General features: G+C 44.0%; 1 protein-coding gene across 1 annotated transcript in view; it reads left to right on the forward strand.

Annotated features, from left to right (window-relative positions):
* SGPP2 (sphingosine-1-phosphate phosphatase 2) overlaps positions 1-14,008 on the forward strand; it is a 98,731-nt gene extending 84,723 nt beyond the window's left edge. Inside the window, exon 5 of the mRNA XM_032480340.1 lies at positions 10,442-14,008. Within this exon, the coding sequence (XP_032336231.1) occupies positions 10,442-10,993 (552 nt within the window). The 3' untranslated portion in view covers positions 10,994-14,008. The remainder of the gene's footprint in view (positions 1-10,441) is intronic.
* Positions 14,009-19,328: the final 5,320 nt, after the last annotated feature.

Raw genomic sequence — 19,328 nt, forward strand, 5'->3', positions numbered from 1 at the left:
TTATGTATGTGGGAAGGGGAGTTCGTTACGGAGAGAAAGCTCTGAACTGCATGTGTAATAGTGAGCCTGAATTGTTTCTGACAAAGCAATAAGTCATTTTTGTTTAATGGACAGAAACTGTGTCTTATTCTTCCTCTATCCTAATATATTTCTTGGGGTGTAATAACCGATTGAAAATAATAGCACATGATAGCTATTGAATGAACAAATGAAAAAATATTTGAGCTCCATTACTATTTACATGACGAGTTCCTAGAAGAGGAGGAAGATTCTAGACTTTGATGAATAGTAACTCTTCTTCTTCGACTGGGTACTTGCATTTCTTATTTATTCCCTTACCCTGTTTCTTCCTTCCTTCCTTCCTCCTCCTCCTCTCTCTCTCTCTCTCTCTCTCTCTCTCTCTCTCTTCTCTCTCTCTTTCTTTCTTTCTTTCTTTCTTTCTTTCTTTCTTTCTTTCTTTCTTTCTTATTTTTAACTGACCAACGTTTAATATGGGTTTTGGCAATAAAACAAATACATGGGTTTCAAAGACCTTTTGTCTTTGGTCCTTTTATTCTTTGGGAATCAATTTAAAAATTCACAAACCACTGATTTCCAAAATTCCTCTTCGTAGTTGCTGTGACAGTACCTCCAAATCTGACTGAGAAAGGGGACCAGGTTCTCCACAGAATTAATATCCATCCATCTTCTTTGTGGTGCTATTTCAAAATGAGAAATTCACCGTGAAGGGTCTGGAGAGTCGAGCTGGGCCAAGTTGCCTGTGGAGAGAAGGAGCAGCATCGTAGATGCCATGAGGGGAAATGGATAGCATATCTGTCACAGCCACATGCCTGCCTGAGGATTGAGCCCATCACCAACGCGTGCCCTGCTGGTCATCGAGTGAACACTAATTGGGGCACAGGGGATAACTGTAGGGGAGTGAAGTAGCTGCCTGGTGTCTTATGCTGTGAAAATCAGCTAAAGGCCTAGGACTTCATTTTTTTTTAATTGAAGTAGACATCATTCTAAGTGAAGTAAGCCAGAAAGAGAAAGAAGAATACCATATGATATCACTCGTATGTGAAATCTTAAAAAAAAAAAAAAGAAAAGAAAAGAAAAGAAAAAGGAGGACACTAATGAACTCATTTACAAAAGAAACAGACTCGCAGACATAGGACTTCATTTTATCACGAAACACTGCTGAGTCTGTGTGTGTCTGTGGGAATGTTCCCTAAAACACGCTCACTTGGGAAAGGAGATAAACACTTCATGTGTCATGTTTTTAAAGGCACACAGGGCTTCCTGTAAGTGCTGTCATTTATTTGATTTTTTTTTTTCAGCCCTGAAACCTCCATAAAATTAGTTCATTCGCATGGGTTTATGGCACAGTTAGGTTTCCACACCACACCCCCAAGTTCTCATCACACGTGTGAAAATAAAAGGTCACACGAGCACCACAATCTTGTGCCTCGTTGTATCTTGAATCTCATTCCTCCATTTTAATAAAGTGACATGGTGTTACCTTCTGCTCACTTGACACACAATGACAGGGAAGTGACAGTCTCTGTAACTGAGATTGTCCGGCCTCGTCGTAAACAATGCACGGCCATATCTGACATCCCTAGAAGACTGCAGAGCCAGACTGCTGTTTTTTTTTTTTTTTTTTTTTATTTTCCTATAAGCCCCCATTCCTAGTGTGAAACAAAGGCTGCAAAGGAGTCCCTCAGAGAGTTCTGTTTTTGCACGAGGAGTCAGGATTTAAGGGTTCGAGCCAAATTCCCCAGGGTCAAGGGCAAAGGACTGGGGCAGACTTCCTTTTCCTTTAAATGTGAGCATGTGAGCACTCATGTCACCAAGTCTACAAAGAATTTTCAGGTCTTTCTCTAGCACCTCTCTACACTCAAATGTCTCTTCATTAGAATATCACTTCAGGACTTTCAAAAGCTGTACTATCACTTTTTTTTACAGTACTCACTTGAGTATTGTATGAATATAGTATACGGTACCCATATAATCCAGAAGGTTTTATTTTTTTTTACATGTGTTTCAAGAAAGCACTCAGGAAGCCCTCACCTGCTATATTCAGCATGGGGAGCCCGTGCCGGCCTCTGAATGAGGAAGGTGAGACAGTCTTTGCCGCTCACGGTGTGGTCCCCTGACCGGCAGCCTCCGCGTCACCTGGGAGCTTGTTAGAAATGCGGACTCTCGGGCCCACCTGGATCTACTGAATTAGATTCTGTGTTTTAACAAGCCCCCGGTGGACGCATGCAAGATACAGTTTGAAAGGCACTGAAACAGTCTACGCAGCATCCCAGCAAATATGGGGATGATGCCCAAAAAATTTCAACCTGCGTGGGCCTGTTCAGCAATTATATTACATTTGAACATGACTTTCTTTCATTCTCTTGTTGCTCAGAGGCCCCTCTGCCCACCTAGATTTGAGAAAAATCACTTCAATGTTTGACAGTGTCTTTTGTGTCTTCTAGCAAGTTCTCCTTCCCGGTGCTTGTCATTCTTGCCGGCTGCTTAGCAGTTGTCAGAGATGATGTTATAACCTGCCTGTGATGCTTATTTGATCTAATGTCATAATCCTGTTGACCTGCCAAGCCCTGCAATTCTTTTTAGTTAGAGCTGTTCAGTGTGAATGCAAATTATGGGTCGGGAGACTTTGTCTCATGAAGATCGACTGTTTGGACTTGTTCGATTCTGTGAAGCCAGGACAAGCAAGTGATTGTTCCCTAAATCAAGCTGTATATGGACTAGAGTTTAGAAATGTATAGTATTTCTAGTTGATATTGATATCTGAAAAGCATGTAGTAATGTCTTATTATATCATCACATTAAGAAACATTAACACCTGCCTTATTTACTTTAGCAAACTTTTGCCATTTATAGAGTGTGTACAAAGGAAAACAAGATAAAAAAAATGCAATTGTTATATGGGACATGCATTCATTCAAAATAATCTGTCATATGAACAAACATTGAAATAATGATCTACTTTCTAGAGTATAAATGTTAAATGGTAAAATCATAACTCTTGTCCAAATATAAAATGTGTCAAAGATTTTGTTCAACTGATTAATTAATGAAGGAATTAGTCAGATATAAAGAACTAAATACCGACAATTTAATAAAGAAATTACTTTATGATGGGTTATATACAAAACTGGTAACTGTCTTATAGGACAATAAATTGTTACCTTTGGGGTCATCGGTCCCACTGAACAGAAATTATTTGCATCTTTGCCCCCCCCCAAAAATCAATCAGCTAGCCTATCACTTCACAAAGTCTAAGACCCTTAATCTGTAGGAAACATTGAGGAACATGTTTCAGAAGGAACAAAGCGTTATTCCTTCTACTGTCCTGGGTGACCTTTGCCCCCATAAGACATTGAAATGAGGTTTTCTGCCTTATGTCCAAGTGGTAAACAATTTTTCGTACACTTACAGAAAACCATTTTCTGTTAAAAAATCAACATACTTTCTTTTCATTTTTAAAACGACTTTATTGTGGCATAATTCCTGTACAGTAAACTGCACATATGTCAGGTGTACAATTTGATGAATTTTGATAGATGTATACACCTATTCAACATAATTTCTAAAGAAGGTTTAAACATGCTCATTTTCCAAGTGGGCATTTATTCTAAAATTGCAGAAGGTGAAAGCTGGCCTACTTTTTTCTACCTCATATAATTACTGCTGGGGTCCAGTGAGTTTTCCAAATAGCTTTACATAACCTTCTCTGTACGATGGTAGATTTCCACGCCTGGTGACCCTGAGTCCCAGTTTGTGTGAGGATATCTGAGGTGGCTCAGAACAGTCATGACGGAGGACCCGCTCTCTGAGCTACGAGTATCAGGAGATTCTGCTGCTTCCACTCACACCACATGGCAAGGTACACCTGCTTCCTGCTTTTGGGTGATCCCCGTGGACATTGGTGTGTTTCAATAGGAAGTTCACATTTTGAGCGCAAGAGTTCACTCTTTCTCCCATATACACATGCTAATTACGTAACACATAGGTTTCTCTCTGTAATCATTTATATTCATATTCATGAACAATGTTGACTCCCTCTTGCCATTTGGCTTCTATTGAATCTCATCGGCATTATTCTCAGAAATTGAATTAATTGTGCACTAGCATGGAAAAGAGTAAGTATTCTGAGTGTATTAACTAGGAAATATTGATTGCTCTATAACTAAAAACTATTTTCTAAAATAATTGTAGGGTTTTGAGGTGGGTTTTTTTGTTGTTGTTGTTGTAATGTCAGGGTCTGCTTGCATTCAGAGCATTCAGTGCATCTACAAAGAAGTGGGTCTTGGCTTTTACTCTGCTCCTGGCTTCAGCTTGCTCTGTGAAGGCAGCCAAGGGCAGAGAAGGCCCTTCACATGCTCAGCGGGGGATCTGGCAGAGGGGAAGATGCCAGAATCATAGAGTTCTCGGCATAAATAGCTCCAAGATCTGAATGCATTCTTTCCTGACAATCGAATGAATGCGTTTGTTCTCCCCTTCTTTCTAGTGAGCTAACCTTGTGTTGTGTTGGTCCGCTCAATAGCATTCTTCAGTGAAGATGTTTGGAGATAGAATGTAAATTTGTCGCAGGAAACTGCATATGGGAATGTGAGGTAGGGTCAGAATTCACCACCGCCAGGAGTTCTCAGGGTTAGGGCTTGCTGTTGAAATATCTAGAGATGTTTACTAAAAGGAAGAGTGTCTCTGTTTGCTTAGAATAAAAACACTATTTTCTGTGTTTATGTAAGCACTCACTAAAGTTTGTTCTGATGCTTGGGACAGTGCTCTTGGATTCTTTCCTAAACAGTTTAGGTTGCCTGTCTTTATTACTGTTTTCTGTAATGAGGTGTAAGAAAGTTCAAGCTTTTATCGATATACTGACTTTTATAACTGAAAATGAGAATACGTACAAAAATCAAAGGGATTTAATTCTTCTGCATTTTAACTTTCGAAAATGTTAGTTTCACGTAATGATTTTTTCCCAAATAATTTAAAAGTCTTCATTTAAACTTTGATGGTAAATTAAATTAAAGGTTTATTATTTTTCAGTGTGATCTATAGGGTAATGCTTTTATTTTAAATGTTACTTATGTCATAGAAGAATGGTATCTTGATTATCATATAGATTCTTAGGGGCATTTCATTTTTTTGACATGACATGAAATTTTATAAGCAGCAGTTAATTATTTCAATTTTTGCCTATTTTGAAACATTCTGATTTTAATATCCTTGTTCTTTGCCTTGATTATGTTTTTATTATAATAAAAGTAGTAGGTGTTGACTAGAAAATTTAGAAAACATTTGCAAAGCTTGGGGGAGAGAACCATCATCTGTGATAGCCAAACAGCAAAAACAAAAAAAAAACAAAAAAAAACTACTCTTAATATTTTAATTTAACTCTAAAACAGAGACCCACAGACAAGAAAACATGTAGGTTTACCAAAAGGGAAAGGAAGTGGGGAGGGATAAATTAGGAGTTTGGGATTAGCAGACACAAACTACTATACATAAAATAGATAAACAACAAGGTTCTACTGTATAGCACAAGGAACTTACATTCAGTATCTTGTTATAATCTATAAAATGAAAAAGAATATGAAAAATATATATGTATATTTGTAACTGAATCACTGTGCTGTGCACCAGAAACTAACACATTATAAATCAACTATACTTCAGTTAAAACATATAGTTTATTTCCTTCTGATATTTTATCCATGCGTGCAAGTACCTGTTTCTATAAAATTAGGATCATCCTTTATGTAGAATTTGTATTCTTTGAAACCATAAAGATGTTGCAGAAATGTATTTTTCAAGTGAAAAATGTTCCTGTTATATTATTAAATTAGAAAGCAGTATGTATTTCTGTCTCATTTTTGGTGTAAACAACATTATAACATGCTTGATTTATGTCTTTCCAGATTCTTTCTTATTATGATGTATGTTCCATTCTTTATGCTCTTTTTGCTTGTTTGTGTTTCCTGCTTGTTCTGTGGTGGAGCGTGTGTTACTTTTTGGACTTAATCAGTATAAATTGAAACAACTCAGTAAGAACCATCCCTGTCTGTAACCTTTGGAGCAGCTCTTTCTCTGATTGATTGTTTTCTTTGAATACATTCCTAGCAGTGGAATAATTGATGTCTAAGTGGTGAATATTTTGTATACTTTGTAGTCTAATTACTTTCTTCTTGGAAAGGAATTTTGAATGTGTTTTTTGCAAAGTAACAGACAAAGTAACTTTACCTTGCAAAATAAAGAACATGCGTTTAGCCATCTTTGCCCTCACAACTTTTCCATATCATGCTTTTCGCATCCCTATCTTTTACCCATCTTCCATACAGTTTCTATCTCTCTGTAAACCACAGATGCTCTTCCCTCTCTCCTCTCTGCCCCCACCCCCAAAATCCACCTTTTCTGGACAGAATTATCCCAGGGCTGGCTAGCGGCTCCCCACTTCTGCGTCTGTGCTCTGTACACGGTCCTCTGCCCCACAGCTCACCTTCGCCGTCCCAGAGAACTCTTCTCCTTCTGGCCCCACGTACTGTGCCAAACATGCAACTGTGCAGTTCCAAAGCAGTCACCTCCTTGTTCAGAATTTGCCAAAACCAGAGCAACAGATCCAATCCTGAGATGGAGATTTTGTGAGTTTTTATAGTTTCTGTGCATTTAGTGGCTTGAGAAAAATTAATGTCTAAAGCTGTCCTTGAATTTTCAAGCATTCTGGTCCTTATTTTTAAGAAGCTCTTTAGAATAATTTTATCATTAGAAACGTGGAGCCCTAAAATAGAAAGTTCATATGAGATGTTTCAAGCATTTTTCTTCCCAAAATATCTAAATTGTCTTCATTACAATTTCACCTTTTATGGCTAAAAATCCAGTTGTGTGGGGAAAAGGAAAAAACTCTACAGAGGCAGTCGTGTTGGCCAAATTTACTTTAGTCTCAAGTCTAGGGCTGTGAACCAAAATAGTCTGGTCTCCTGATGCACTGAAAATGGACAGAATTCGTTTATGAGAAAGATTCCAGCCAGATTGTCTAGGAACTTGGTAACTGTGGTTACAAAGGGAGACAGAGGGAAGGAAGGCACATTTTCTTTTATGTGTTGAAACAGTGAGTTTTAAATATCATGGCTATTCTGGATAAGGGAAAAGCATTAAGTCCTCCTAATCTATACCTGGATACCTGCTCCATGTTAGGCGCTGTGCTAAGGAATAATGCTAAGATCCTTGCCCATCAGACTTTTATCTTCAACTCAGGAGAAAAGCACGTGAACACGTCACACAGCAAAGGCGATTTAAGAAAGGGGCTTTCTGAATGCTATTCAGCAATTGCCTTCGTGTTCAGTTCAGGAATTGGTTATTTCTAACTGTGGCGATACAGGAAGGTATTTTGGAAAGGAAGTTGCTTTCAAGCGGAGCCTTAGATGAGCTGGTAAGATCTTGATAGAAGTTGTTGAAATGTGCTATACATAAAAGGAATGCGAAACTATGATGAAATCATACTGGGTGTGTTTGAGAAAAGCAAGTAGACCTCGCTGAATGGTGTGGTAAGTTCAAATGGCAAAGTAGTGAGAGAAAATTCTGGAATGATAGGTTAATTAAACCTGTATCATGCAGGATTCTGACTCCCACTCTAGAGCCTAGTATTTCTCAGAGGTTTTTTGGTGTTGTTTTGAAGACTCACTATATCAGCATCACATTGGGGCATTAAAATGCAGACTTCTGGGCCACGCTGCAGATCAGAATCAGAGGGCAGTCCTCTGAAACCTGCATCTTAATACTCTTCCTAAGCGATTCCAATGCATACTAAAACTGGGGAGCAGTTGCTCTTGAAACAGCAGCCCGGGAGGGGCTCAGTGAATGCTGTGGATATGGGAATGGCAGGCGGGTGGGGAAATGAAGGTCTGGGTGGGAAGGTGGGTACTGGGAGGTGATGGGGCAGGGGCTTTTGGACAGAGGAGGAGAAGTGTGTGGAATGTAGTCACTGCTGGGGGTTAGGGGTGGTGAGACGGAGAAGCGCTCATTAGGGCCCTAAGCTTCCGTGGCCAGGGAGCCTGGGGTGGGGCCACCAGCAGAAACATGTATAACACATGCATTTCCCTGAGCACCTACAGGACCGCTTGGAACCTCTCGCCCTCTGCAAAACTGTGTTTAACCCCCACCTCTAACAGAAACACCCGCACAAAAAGTTTCTGGACTTTGCAAAGGCAGACTCACGTGCACCCGTGAGCTAGTCTGAGCCCCTGTAGCACCGCTGCTGCCCTGTCAGATGACGTGGTGTCAAGATGGCTTTGCTGGGTCCCTTGCTCCCTGCCTGGCCTGTGACTTTCAGCACCTTGGTCTTGCCCACTGCCCTCCAGGCCCAGCAGCTCCCTGATTTTAGCAGTAAATGCCCCACCAAGGTGGTCTAGGAGAGGGTGTTATTGCTCTGGGCTCTGCGGTCCCTGCCCCGTCAGCATCCTCCCCTGTTGGTCTGTGTGTCACCAGCATCTCTTCAGCCACCCAACCAGGCTAAGCAGATCTGTGCCCATGAATCTAATTCAAGGGCCACAGTGAATGATACAGATGCTCTACCTTTTTCTGGCCAGGTGGAATCACAAAGTGCCTGCGCGGGGCACTGTAGCCTAGAGGTCCGAGGAAGAGTGGATCCTCCCCTTTGGAGAGCCCTCAGCCCCAGGGGTATCAAAGCAACGTTCTTTAGCTCTGTGTTTTATCCGTAGAGGCAAAATGACTCTTCCATCTTCTCTGGCTCCCTCAGACCTCAGGCATGAGTTCAGTGGGACTGTCAGGAGACAGAATCTGAGTAGCAGAATCTCCTCTCCCCACTGAGAAAGTAAAAACCTGTGTGAGGTAATAAGTGTGCTATGCCTGGCCCTCATCCCCCCTCAACACGTGTGCTCCTTGAAGACACACAGACAAGATGCCCTCAGCCCTCGGCGGGTGATGTTTTACCACTGCCCCCGACCTCCATCGCCATCTATGCTCAACCCTCTGCAGAGGACACAGCTGGGCTCACTTGGGATCCCCGCTTCACATGGGGATTGAAAGCCAGATCCTGTTTGGAAGAGGAGAGACTAAATTATTTCACTCAGATTTTTTAAGGCGGCAGTGTATTTATATGAAATGAAATTCTAAAGAGGGTGTCCTGTAAAGTATCCTTCCCAACTCCGCCCCCTGCCATTCAAATGAACCTGCTCGTGTATTCAGGTAAAAATGTGTCCATGTACCCATTCACCTTTTTTTTTCTAATGGAAGGAGATGGTACACTCTACCCACTGTTCTGGACCATGTCTTTTCAAACTCCACATCGGAGCTTGCTCGTCCTTGTCACAGGGTGTGAATTTCCCGCAGCTGGATTCAAGTGGTCTGCAGAGGTAGAACTTGGCATTTCTCCAGTCTCTTCCTATTACAGACGATACTACAATGGACAGCGTGTAGACACGTCATTACAGACACAGGCAGCTGTATCTCCACGGTCAAGTCCTAGAGGGGGATTGTGGGTCAGAGGTTAAGCGAACATGTCGTTTTTTAAAATATCGCCAAGTTCCTCCCCACAGGGGTTGCACCATTTTGCATTCTTATGATTAATGGACAAGAGTCCCTTTTCCCCACCTACCATTTCATCAACAGAATGTTGTCCAACTTCTGCATTTTGTGTGGGGTACGTTCTCGGCTGTTTGGGTGGGAGGATGGAAGGAGGCCAGGGGCACCCTGGGAACCTCTGCGTCCAGAGCAGTGCCTTACATGCAGCACGCTCAACACTGTTATTTAGTAAAACCTAGACAGCCCCACCAGCTTTTTATTTTTGTTTAAAATGTATTTTTTTAAATTGAAGTATAGTCAGTTTACAACGTTGTGTCAATTTCTGGTGCACAGCATAGTGTTTCAGTCATACATATACATACATATATTTGTTTTCATATTCTTTTTCATTATAGGTTACTACAAGGTATGGAATATATAAAATGTAATTTTTAATTTTTTTTTTTTAGTTAACAAACAGTAAAATTGATCTCATTTTGGGTGTATAGTTCTATGGATTTTGACACAGATAGCTTTGAGTAACCACCATTACTGTTCAGAACTGTCCTATCACCCCCAAAAGTCCTTCATGTTCTCCTTGGCAGTCACACCCTCCCCTGCCCCTGAGACCCTGGCAACACAGCTCTAGTCCCCGTCCCAGCAGTCTTGTCTTTTAGAAAATGTCGTCTGAACCACACATCAAGCTGGAATAAAATAAGAAAATACATGACGTGAATAGTATGATTGCTGTTTGTATTTTTCCTATATTCAAATTTTTAAATCTTTGCATTTTTCAAACATGTTATAAAATAAAACCATGTAAAAATTGTATTTTAAATGTCAAATCAACCATATTTGACTCAAAATTTTACGTGTATACAGGAGAGCGCTTGCCGGCTTATGTCCTTTCCTCTCCTTCCCACAGGATGTGCTGGGTGGCGTCCTGATGACCGCAGTCCTCATTGTCCTCACCTACCCTGCCTGGACCCTAATCGACTGCCTGGACTTGGCCAGCCCCCTCTTCCCTGTATGCGCCATAGTGGTGCCCTTCTTCTTGAGTTACAATTACCCCATGTCTGAGTGCTACAGCCCCACCAGAGCAGACACCACCACCATCCTGGCCTCCGGGGCTGGGATGATCATAGGATTCTGGATCAATCACTTTTTCCAGCTGGTGTCCGAGCCCGCGGAATCACTCCCTGTTGTTCAGAATATCCCACCGCTCACCGTGGACATTTTAGTTTTGAGTCTGGCCAGATTCGTTGTGGGAATCACGTTGACCCTCCTGGTTCGTCAGCTGGCGCGAACTCTCTCACTACAAGTGTTATACTCCTGGTTCAAGGTGGTCACCAGGAACAAGGAGGCCCGGCGGAGACTGGAGATCGAAGTGCCTTACAAGTTCGTCACCTACACGTTGGTTGGCATCTGTGCGACAACCTTCGTGCCAATGCTACACAGGTTTCTGGGGTTACTCTGAGCCTCAGATGGTTGGACATTAGCTCATTGGACATGAGCACAAGACATCAAAATTTGTTGGGTGAGAAAATCTTGATAACGTGTTTTTCTTTAAAAAAAAATCCTTAAGTCACATGTCGCTTTGCTGCTGTCTCAGATAAGTGTTGCTGTCTAGAAGGAAAAACTGTCTTGTAGGGACCACTAGTCTGTAAGGGTCATGCTGCAGGAGAAGCCAGACTAAACCCACAGTCCTGTTGTTTAAGGTCCCCTGCCCTGTCTGTTACATGGACTCTGGACCAGTCCTGGGCTGGCAGGAATCATGGCCTGGCTTAGGCATGGCCACAAGCTCCCCTGGGTTCTGGAGAGTCAAAAAAGATGGGCGTGGTCCTGGAGGCTGGATGTCAGGTGTTCCTTTTCAGCTGTGACCTTGCCCGGCACTGAGTCTCATTTCCAAAACTGGAATGTTGGTGTGAGAGAAAGAGTGGCGTCACGTAAAACTGTGTTCCTTGAACAGGGTGGCTTTCTGGTCGCAATGATTGCATTAGACTGTGTCTGCTTGGGTGGAAAGAGAACTGTGAACCTTGCTGTGAGGCGTGAAGGGCGGGGACAAAGCTGCGAGGTCACAGGCGAGAAGCTGCTTTCCTTTGAGTCCTGGTCTCTGTCGGCTGCATATTGAACAGGGATCCACTTCTCCTTGTTTGTTCGGGGTGCCAGGTACCATTTCTAGCCTCTCTGATCCATGAACCCAACTGGCTGCTGCCACCCCACTTCACCTGGGGTCCTCTGAGTGTCCTGCTGTCTCCTGGGCCACAGTGACTTGGGACAAGCCCTCTGCCCATCTTCAGCTTTTTTGTTTCCTCACAAACTGTCATCTGCCTATGAAAGTGGATCAATGAAACAGGTGAACAGAATCCTTCCTGGGGCCTGACGAAGAGGAACAAGGCCTCCCTCCCGAAAACTGTTCCTCCATTTATTTCTCAGTTTCTTCTTGTAAACCTGTTTTCTCATCTGCTGAATGGAATCAGGGGCTCCCTTTTCACCTTCCCACCTCTTATCTCTTAGCAATTTCAAGGGTAATTAATGCAGGAACAACTGTCAGCCTCTTTGGGGAAAACAAGGCAGCCAAATACAACGCCTTTTAAAACTCAGGCAAGCGACCGTATCCTCGCATCCTCGTTAGACTTGGAAAGTGATCATGATGCGAACACCTCCCTCCAGGGGCTCCTCTTAGTTCTTAAGAAGGACGAGGAACAAGTATCAACAATGTTCTTAAAAGTGAGTGCCAATGTGTAGTTAACAAAGTGTCTTTTGTGGTTCAGTGCCTGAGAGCTGAAGCCCATGATTTACAATACGACCCTCATGCATCCTTACCACGCATGCACTTGGGGGGAAGTTAGCCTGCCTTGAAAGATAGGTGCTTGCTTCTGCATCCGTGTGAAAACCGAGCATCCCATTCGTTCCGATTTCAAACATGCACCCTGGCCTTTTGGTTGAGATGGTCTTTGGTGTTTGACTTAATTCTCCTGTTTCTAGGGAAGAATATTTGTTAATAAAACATCCTGTTTTTCTTTCAAATTCTTCTGAAGTTTGTCATAATTAGAAGGCAGGAATCCAAATGACCTTTTTTACATCATAACTTTGACCAGTATTTGTGGAACCGGGGTGGGGGCTGTGGAGAGAGCCCCAGCTCACAGGCACACTGCCCTAGGATGCCCCCCAATGCAGTGCTACAACAGGGTACTTTTTGGGGTACTGTCCCCATTGGCCAAACCCAAGATCACAGTGCTGGATAATATTTACACAAAATGATTTCAGTGGAGAAAGGATCAGCTTTTTTCATTTGTATCCTTTAAGAAGAAGGGTCATAGTCATTGTTGCAGCAGTGGGGGGTGGTGGTGGTGGTGGTGGTGGTGGTGGTGGTGTGTGTGTGTGTGTGTGTGTGTCTGTAAAAAGTTTTACTGCCGTCCCTTTTGTCTTAAGCCCCAGCAGTAGGACTACAGTCAGCTGGATTGATGTATTTAAGGCTGTATTTACACGGTTTGGATTGAGGATGAGTATATTGGCCATAGCTTATTAAAAAGAAAAAGACCCATGCATCCATCACTTTTTAAAGTCTCTCATTAGAGCAACTGAAGAATAAAACATATATGTTGGTGAGGCCAGGCTTAGTTTTAGAGCACGACTGCTTTGTGGACTAGAATTAGGCAAACAGTGATTGAAAAATTGTTACCTGATTCAAATTCCTGCTTTGCCCACAGGGGTTCGCTCTGTTAAAACTTCACACTCTCTCAGGCGCGCGCGCGTGCGCGCGCGCGCGCACACACACACACACACACACACACACGTATGCATGCACGCACGCCACACTTGCCCCTTCCAAGAGTACGCCTTCCATCTCTAAGATCTTTGGATTTTCTCTCTGGGGAAAGACTGCCCCCTGCTGGTTTAGCCTCAGCCTTGGTCCAGAGCCTCTCCCTGGGGCAGGAGTCTTGGAGATGAAGACTTTAAAAATCAAGCTCACCATGGTGTATCCAACACAAGCTTAGGAGCTGCGTTCTGCCTCACCCTGCATTTGGAAACTGACATCAAAGCCCTCAGGGCCGTTGGCCCCTCCAGGTAGAACGCATGCCTTTTCCTGGCTGTCCTCACCCTGCCCCCAGCCGACTACCACTCTGGACCAGGGCATCCATCCTGTAACCGTCATTCTGAACAGATCTCACTTCAGGCCAGTGTTGCTCAGACCTGCACCATAACAGAACATGCAGAAGGAAAAAAAAAGCCATGAACTAAAAACTCTAAATTGCTGAAATCACTCCATGACATGCCTGCCGGTCGCACTGTAACATGGGATTTTCTTGCCCAAATAGGCGACTCATGCTTCCCAAGAGTAACCAAAGCATGTGGTGTTTCGGGGCCATATGCTCGGGGTTGCTATTTTGAAAACTTTCAGCTGTCTTGCTTATAGACTGTATGTAAATGTATTCTTTTTAAAATAAAATCATTTTTGTTTCTGACTTATTAAATGCTTTAAAAGCCAGTGTTCGGCCTCCTTGGAATTTTGGTCCCTACATCTTTTTCTCAGGGTTTCTGGGACCTGAGTTGAAAAGAGGCAACAAAAATAAACAGTAGGCTATCCCGTTCTCTTCCGCTGTCATTCTTCAATCACGTGCAAAGGCTGGTCAGCGTCACAGTAGCCACAGGTGTGATGAACAGGAAGTACGTGATATGATCACCTGCTTCATTGCCTTCCTTCAACTCTTTGTGATACTGAAGAGCATCCTTTTACCGGATTCGGAGATAAGTGCTACCATGTATTGAAGTTAAATGTTAAAGGTGACGCTGCTTAAGGCAGGTATAAGGTTTTCACAGATGCGTACCTTGTCTGCTGAACCGAAGGGACACAGCCCCACCTCACATTCTCATCATTGCAGTGATGTGCTCTGCCTTCAAGCATCCCTGGCTATTTGAAATGGTACCGAAAGCTGACACTTTGCCTTGCAAGGCTAAGCCTAGGGTCCTGTTTGTACTTTGAACAGTATGTATTTAATAATGACCTAATATGCTGGGTACCACAGGCACATGAAGCTGGATGGGACCCAGTCTGCCCTCTGGAGTTCTCTCAAGAGAAGAGGAGACTCAGGCTCAGAAAATTACAATCCAAGATCCAAAGTGTTAAGGCTGTAGGGAAAAGATAACCTTGCTGTGGGAACTGAGAAGAGGGGAGGATGAGTTCTGGCTTTGGGGCTGCTGCAACTCAGGGGAGAGTCGTGGGAGAAGTAGTGGGTGAGCCAGGCGTGAAGAACAGAGGGGTTGGCACAGGGATGTGATGCACAGTAGGATGGGGTGATGCTCCACAGTGAGGGCACAGCTTGCCAGAGACACTTCCCCAGGCACCTCCAGCCCTTACAAGGGGAAGCCAAGCTACACCCATGTTGGCGAGTGTGTGTAGGATTAATAGTGGTGGCAGGGGCAGGGACAAACTGAGCAAGGGGCTTTGATGTTGCAGAACCAAGTCACGAGAAGAGGAAGGAAGCGTGAGAAGCCCCTTAGTCCATTTCCTTGCCTCCATGTGGGACCATCCAGAGAAGGTGATGTCTGCAGGTGATTTCGGTCCCCTTTCATTGTTCCTCATTCCAATATTTCACTGTGGGTGCCTTCCCCTCCTGCTGTCCCCGAACCTCACCTTCCCATATCCTCTTGTTCAGCTCTCAGCAGACGTGACAGCAGCGAGGGACCCAGTCCGTGTCCTTGATGCCTGTGCTCTCTGCTCAGCTCCCTGACCTAGTCCCGTGAAACTTCACTTTCAGAATATTTTACCATAATCCTCGCTCTTTGAGGGACCTGTAAATACTCCATGTCACTCTCCAAGCCCTGATTCTCTAGTAAGAGGTTAACCAGAACCAAGTGGAACAGGGGTGTAGACGGATCTCGTTTTAAGGAATACATGTTTTCCTAAAAGCTGTCTGTTTTGATTGTTTAAACTTGAATTTTAAGTGCACCAAGGGGTTTGCTACTTAAAAAAAATCATATGCCAGTTCCTCATTTCTGTAAACATAAGGCCCCTAAATGGATTATTTGGGATACACCACGCATGCATTGTTTCAAGTGGGGCGCACCTGTAGTGCAGACTTCGCTATTTACAGGATGCATAGTAAGAAGAATGAGCACTGAATGCGGACCATAAATAGAATGGTAAATTTTTTAAAACTGTAGCCTCATGAGACAAGGGAGCATTATGAAGCCAAAAATCCTTCTTCCTTCTTCATGCCTGTCCATGTGGCATACAAAAGCAAGCAAGACGAGCAGGGATGCAGCTGAGACCCAGCTAGAATTAATTTCTCTTTGATGCACACACTCAAAATGCCTGCTAGCCTTGCTCTCTCTTGCTATGACATCAGGGTCGCCTTGGTTGGAGCACCAGCCAGATTCTTTCCCAGTGGAGGGGCTCAGAGGTCAATGCCTTTAACATCCACAAAGCCAGCCTCACGTCGCTGGGGGTGGGGTAGGGTAGGGTGACAGTTGATGCCGCCCTCATGCCATCTACCTGCATCCGAGAGCCTGTGGCTTCCAGTCCCGTGTCTCTCGGTCACATGGGAACCAGTTGGATGATGCTGCGGGCGGGGAGATTATGCACAGGGCACGCTAAACAGACCATTTTAGCCATCTTAATTAGATACCGATTAAAATATTTGGCTGGAAAACTATTTTCGCTGTGGGGGCTAAAACCATAGCTGAATGTAAATTTTTCATGAGGTCAGTCAGTTCTGCTGTTGTTAAATAGCATTTACTGAGTATTTTAATCAGTATATTCCTTTCTGTTTTATCTCAGACATCATGCTTTCATCTATAGAAATTAGAAATATACATCTTCCACGTTTCTACTTGTCTTGTTCCATCTTTCCTCTGGCTTCTTGAAAATACAGAATACAGTTATAGTAATATCCTCGTCTACTTTATCATCTAGGTCATTTTTCAGTCCAGTTTTTATTCATTTTCCCCCTCATTACTGGTTTTATCTCCTAGCTTCTTTGGTTGCCTGGTAATTTTTAATTGGAGACCAGGGACTGTCAAGTTTACATTGTTGGGTGCTGGATATTTTGTATTACTATGTATATTCTTAAACTTTGTTCTGGAATGCAATTCATTCCTTGGAAATGGTTTGATTCTTCTGGGTCGTGTTTTTAAGTTTACTAGGTGGAACCAGAGAACATTTAGTCTAGAGCCGGTTTCCTCCCTCCTGAGGCAAAGCCCTGGGTGGCACTCTCCCCATCGGCTCGTGGTTTGGGGGGTTGCTGGCTCTGGCCTGCCTTGTGTGGGCTCCCGGGACTGCACTCTCTCTCTTCTCATGGATGGCTACAGGTGGTCTCCTCTGGAACAGGACAGTCCCTGCACATGCATGCGCTGGTCAGTGCTCACCAGGAGACTCAGGGTGGGGGGGGGCGGCGGTGAGGGGGGAGATTCTGCAAACTTATCCTGCAGCTCCTTAATCTTCCCTGCCAACTCTAGCCGCCTCGGCCTCCGTGGACTCCCAGCTCCATCTCCTCAATTCCTGGGGACCTCCGACCTCTGCCTGGGTCCCCATCCCTGCACCACATCCTGGACTCTCTCCAGGCCTAAGCTGGGCAGTCACAGGACTCACCTTGTTTGCTTTCTGTCTCTTGAGGATCACTGGCCTTTGCTGCCTGATACCCAGTGTGTTGAGAACCATTGTTTTACACATTTCATCTGGATTTGTAGATGGGGTATGCAAAGGAGGAAAATGTTCCTCTGGAAGAAAGAAGTAAAGATGCCTCAAACAGATCCGCTAGAATCCAAGATGCTGAAGTACCTTGAAGGTCGGAGAGGAGGTGAGATCCAGCTGGTCCGTGATTGTCTTCTTTATGCTCCAGGACCAACCCGGCCCAGGGCCTCCCCATGACAGGTGTGTGCCCAGTGTTTCCTAGTTCTCTCACCTGCAGGGCCTCTCCTCCCTACAGCGCGGTTGTGTCCGGAGCACCTTTCTGCCTGGCTCCCGCCAAGGGCTCGTTTAAGTGCTCTGCCCGACACTCACAGTGAGATCTCTGATGAACCCGTCCACCTACGAGTGGTCTCTCACCTGCCTGGATCCAGCACCAGTGTGGACGCCTTCACAGGCTGGCCTCCTTTACAACTGGCTTCTTGCCCTAAGCAGGTGCTTATCTTAGGGGTGGCAGGAACGTAGGAAATTCCTTTTTCTACCAGGTTTGGTATCAAGCAGGCACATTCCTCAGCATCCTGATTTTTCTGTCTTAACGATAAGGACAGCTTTGCTGCCTGACAAGTCATGAAATCCGAATGCCCGGAGCAATTCTCTCTAGCAAAGGCCTCCTAACACGGGTGGGTGGGGGTGGGAGGGAGGTTTCAAAATGTGTTCTAGTGCAGAACCGTGTCACGTTCCTGCCTTCCTTCCACAGACACAAGTCAAGGCCAAACCTGTGGATGAGTGAAGAGCTTGAGTGCGAGCCTTGAGTATATTCTTATACACGGCATGGGTCACGTGGGGAAGGAAAAACATACAGGGCTCTAGCCAGACGTAATTCAATTAAAGCCTTTGCTGGAGAAAGAGCCTGATTTCTGGCCACTGAACTTGGTCAGGGGCCTCAGGGAGCTGCTTGCAGATTGCCCCAGGGGTGAGCCGCTCCCTTCAATTGCATTACGTCAGCCAGCCTCTACTATTGTAAAAAATAATACACGTAAAATCATTCAAGGTCCTTATAGTAAGTTAACAACTTGGAAGCGATCAGATGTGTCAAATGCTTTTGCTGTGTAGAGGGGATATTTTGCTGAAGGCAGCTGCGTTACTTTAAGGCCACCTGTCTGCTTTTGGATAAAACAGACAAAAGAGCCAAGTCCAGTGTCCAAGCATTGGGGTCAGTGATGTTTACAGGAAACACCAAGCACAAACAGAGGCTAAGAATGAGACGCAAGCTTGTGAGCAACGCTCTTCGCCAAGCTGATGAGCCCATCCCTGCGGAGGGCAGGAGCAGCAGCAGGCCAGCTGGTTCCCAGTCAGGCCACTGCTATGTAAAAGCTAACAGAAGTCTCACCTCCCTGGGATAATATACTGCTCACATACAAAAGTCACATGTAAGCAGTATCTAAGATAGCCCAGTGCAGTATTCAGTTATCTAAGACAATATCAGATGTAGACACTGACAGCCTTGCATCCTTTAGGAATGGTCTTCCACTGGTCCCCAAGCCTATGCTATTTAGGGGGAGGTACATCGAAGTCCATTAGAACACTGTAACTGCAGGGTTGGGACAGAAGGTCCATGAACAGAGGAACAGCTGAACAAATGATGGGCATCCACACAATAGAATGTTGCATCATTTAAAAGAATGAGGTGGGTCTAAAGGTACTGACCTGGAACAGTGGGACATCCTGTGAAATGTCATGAGCTACATTATGTAAACAGAAACCAAAACGTGTTGCAAACCATTAAGTAGAGAGAGCATGACCCCAAAACTGTTGAGCACGTTCGTGGGTCTGACAGTCCAAACTTAAAAAAAAAATGTCAGAAACAACACAAGCTAAACTGTTGACAGTGGTTAATTAGAGAACTGGGGGGAGGGCGGGTAGATTAGCTTGGGATGGTGTTATTTTGTAGTATTGTAAAGTAGTAAAGTTAAGAGTTTTAACTTTTTGTCTTTTTTAGTATTTTATATATAAAAACAAAACTTGTAAAAAAAAAAAAAAACCTTAACATTTGGGTAAGTAGGTAAATGACGCAAAACACTGAGTGATCCGTGGGCTCCACGTCAGTCTTACTAGGTGTCACAAACCCACCGATTAGCCACGTGACTTCTGGGCACATTAGCCTCTCTGAATGTGAACTGTT

This window comes from Camelus ferus, chromosome 5 (assembly GCF_009834535.1).
Source record: "Camelus ferus isolate YT-003-E chromosome 5, BCGSAC_Cfer_1.0, whole genome shotgun sequence".
NCBI lineage: Eukaryota > Metazoa > Chordata > Mammalia > Artiodactyla > Camelidae > Camelus > Camelus ferus.